The sequence below is a fragment of the Trypanosoma equiperdum genome (genome assembly GCF_001457755.1).
Source record: "Trypanosoma equiperdum strain OVI genome assembly, contig: ctg_1636, whole genome shotgun sequence".
NCBI classification, from domain to species: domain Eukaryota; phylum Euglenozoa; class Kinetoplastea; order Trypanosomatida; family Trypanosomatidae; genus Trypanosoma; species Trypanosoma equiperdum.
The window spans coordinates 143-3,511 of record NW_027123656.1 but is presented as its reverse complement, the minus strand read 5'-3'; the positions used below and the strand labels follow the sequence as shown (position 1 = coordinate 3,511).

The window sequence follows — 3,369 nt, the reverse complement described above, 5'->3', positions numbered from 1 at the left end:
ATTCTGTGATTTGTTTGTTACGACTGCACGGTCGGAGGGGAATTTTTTTTAAAAAATATTTTTCAAGGTAGAATAAGAGCATTTCAGGAAACTGAGGAAAAGGAACGAAAGAAACCGTACGCGGCAGCCAAATTTTTTCTTTGCAAACAAAAAAACAAGACAAAACGCGAGAGCAATAAAAGTTTCTGAAAAGTTTTCGCATAGGAGAAAAAAGGAAGAAGTGAAGGGGGGAGGTGGAAGGTAGACCCCACATTTATTATTACTAGTAGCGGTTTTAGCCGTTCGATTGTTAAAAAGAAAATTAAGTAAAGGATTTTTAAAAGGTTTTTTAAAAAAAAAACAAAAAGGAGAGAACAATATATAAAAATATAAAGAAAGATAAAGAAAAGACAGTTCCATAGACGCTACATTTCCCCCCCTTGAATGTCCATGACTGAGAGCAGCACTAGGCGGGCGTTGGGCTCAAGCGGTGTGTGGATGAACAACAGCTACAGCGGCGCCAATCATCCGAAGTTCGATACTTCTCTGGGAACCGGATCCCCAAAGATTGACATTTCAACCTCACAAACGCCTATTCGCAACGGTGCCTCTTCGACAACATCGGTTGCGGCGACAATGTCGCAGCAGCTTCGATCTCCCATGGTGACGGTCCACCAGCCGTATCGTAGCATTCCACCGTCTGTATTTGGTGTGGAATCAGAACTGGAGAGGTACACACGCAACCCTGCGGAAACTGCCGTTCCCGTGACATCGGTATATAAATCTGTGGTATCCCGCACACCTGATTCGATGGCCCGGTGTGGGTATATTCCTTCCCAGTGCTCTTCGCAGCGCTCACCCATTGCAGTGCTGGACGGAGGTGACATTGGACACGCGGGGGACATGTGCGGCGGGGATGTTACACATTCTGCAACACCACACGATACGGCTGTCGCTGGTGGCGGAACCACTAATGGTTCATCACACATTGTTTCTACTCGTGTCTTAAACAACAATGGCAACAAACGTATGGCGACCATTGTTCATTTGGGTAACGATGCCGACTGTGCGGGTCCTGGTGTTTACAACGCTTCGGAACCACTGCAGTGCCCCATTGCTCTCCGCATGGTAGAAGCGGAGGAGAAGCACTTAAATTATAGTGGCGTGGAATTGGATCCCGCTGACCTTAACCGTGGTGACACTACGGAGCGGGCACGTCGTCTTCAGCAGCGTCTAAGGCAGGTACAATACGGCAAAGAAACGGCGGGTTACGAAAACTACATCAGAGCCGTGCCATCCCGTTGTGATCGTGAGTTCCGCAATCCAATGCATCCCATGACACCACGTCCCGAGTATGATTGCAGTAAACGCACATTCGATAGGTATCTCAACGTGTGGCGGCGGCAGTTGCACCTCTGGGATGATTATGACGCAGATAACTTAGCTCCACAGTACACACGAATTGGCATTCCAACGCTGGGGCGTCTTGGTTTGGAGCGGGTGCAGAACGCTGCTGATGAGCAATCGTGTGGATTTCTGTCCTTTACACCAACAACAGCGCACGGTGTGGTTGGCACGATGGCGGGCACTGTCGCATGTACTCCTGTTGTCACCCGCAATCAGCGACGGGATGTATCGGTGTCTATGCCTTCCGCTTCGCACCAGCGCCCGGGACCATATGCAGTGGGCGGTCTTTCTGCAGTCGGTGGACCTCACGGGCCCAGTATGGGTATGCCCAATGTATGCTCTTCAAATGTTTGCGGTGGCGGTGGTGGTACTTGTTCCATTCCAAATACACCACACACGCCATATTACGGCAGTACTCATTCCAACAGCAGTCACATGCCCCCGTTCCTGTCTGTGCTTGCTCAGCCTACCATTTACTCACCACATTGGGCCGATTCTTCTCGTCAGGGATCACCAATACAACATGGAGCTCAACGCAGCGTTGGTTACTCTTACAACTCTACAAGTGGATGCAGTGCCCCTGGAAATGGGTGTGGGACATATATGGACAACACAAACCACTGCTGGAATAACGTTTACGCAGGTGGCTACCACTCGCCTTACGGAGGGCACCGCGCCACTCCACACTCGTCACCTAATCATCATCACTATTCTTATTACAATGGTGTCGGTGTGACGAACTTGGCGCCCCCATCACCCATGTGTGTGGGACATGAGGGGTGGGGGAATTCGTTACGCCAGCAGCGTCAGTAGTACATGAAAGCAATCATAAGTTTCCCGACCCTTCAGGAGATGGATATGGGGAAGGGATATGCTTCGGTTCCTCGGCACGTTTTGACATGTGTTCACGTGTTCACGTGTTTGTGTGCGCTTGTGTATGTGTATGTGTATGTGTACGTGTATGTATGCGAGCTTGTACATGTTAGTGCCCGTTTGTTTGTTTGTTCAGCATCTTTGCGGCGCCGTTACCATGTGTAGAAAAGGGTGGGGGTGGGGTTGATGTCAATGAGATGCAAGTTATACTTCCGATGTAAGGTACAAAAGTGCCGGTAAACTCCCATACTGTTTGCTGTTCATGTGAGCGATTGGCGCTTATGATTCGGCTTCTCCATATCGCTACGTTGGTTTAAAGAGATGACAAAAAAGAGGAGTTATAGTTATATTGAAGATAATATTAACCAAATTGTCCGGAAAACTAAGCAATGTGTGAAGAAGATTTGTGAGAGAATATCAGGAATACTTGAGGGTGTTCGGAAAGTGATGTGGACCTGCCGCGATTTGTTTTGTTTTGTTTTTGTCGGTGGTTGCGAACCTGGTAAGACAAGGAAGAGTGATTGTGATAATGTAATCACCTCGAAGTGGGTAATGAAGGGCATCCCCCCCCATATTTCTCTCTTTCTTTCTCTTTCCAGTGGATCATGTTCGACCACTGCACACTGTTTTGTTTGCTTTTTTTTTGTTATTATTTTCTTCGTGTTTGTGTGTATGTTTCCGTATTCGTACATTCATGAGTATTGGAAGAATATTATTATGTAAATGTACAGTGGAGGTGTTGCTGCCATTTCTTTCTGTGCTTTTTTTTTTCTTCCTTCCCCATCTTCTGGTCTGGTTCTGCTTCCTTTCCCCGAAGCTGAAACATCACAATGGCCAACACATTCATTTAACTGTTTAGCTTGATAGAAGGGGGAGTGTTCTTCCAATTATGTGTGTACGTGTGTATGTGTGTGGGGTTTATCGCCTGATATCACCATGTGTTTAAATGAATACAAATATATACAAATAAATAAAGTACACACATGTATTCATATCTACAGGGTTTCTCCCTTTTTTTTCTCTCAATTTTTGGTTTCCTTTTTCTTTCTTTTGTTTGTTTGTTTGTTTAATCACCAGAGTCGTTGCAGAGTGCACTTTTACTGAACCAGT

The 3,369-nt window shown here is 46.5% G+C and overlaps 1 protein-coding gene across 1 annotated transcript; it reads left to right on the top strand.

Moving 5' to 3' along the window:
* Nucleotides 1-423: 423 nt before the first annotated feature.
* TEOVI_000762700 (Histone RNA hairpin-binding protein RNA-binding domain containing protein, putative) lies at nucleotides 424-2,199 on the top strand (the record flags this gene model as incomplete). Its single annotated transcript, XM_067222484.1, has 1 exon — nucleotides 424-2,199. One exon carries the CDS (start codon nucleotides 424-426, stop codon nucleotides 2,197-2,199), a length of 1,776 nt encoding a protein of 591 aa, XP_067078585.1.
* Between the last annotated feature and the right edge of the window lie 1,170 nt (nucleotides 2,200-3,369).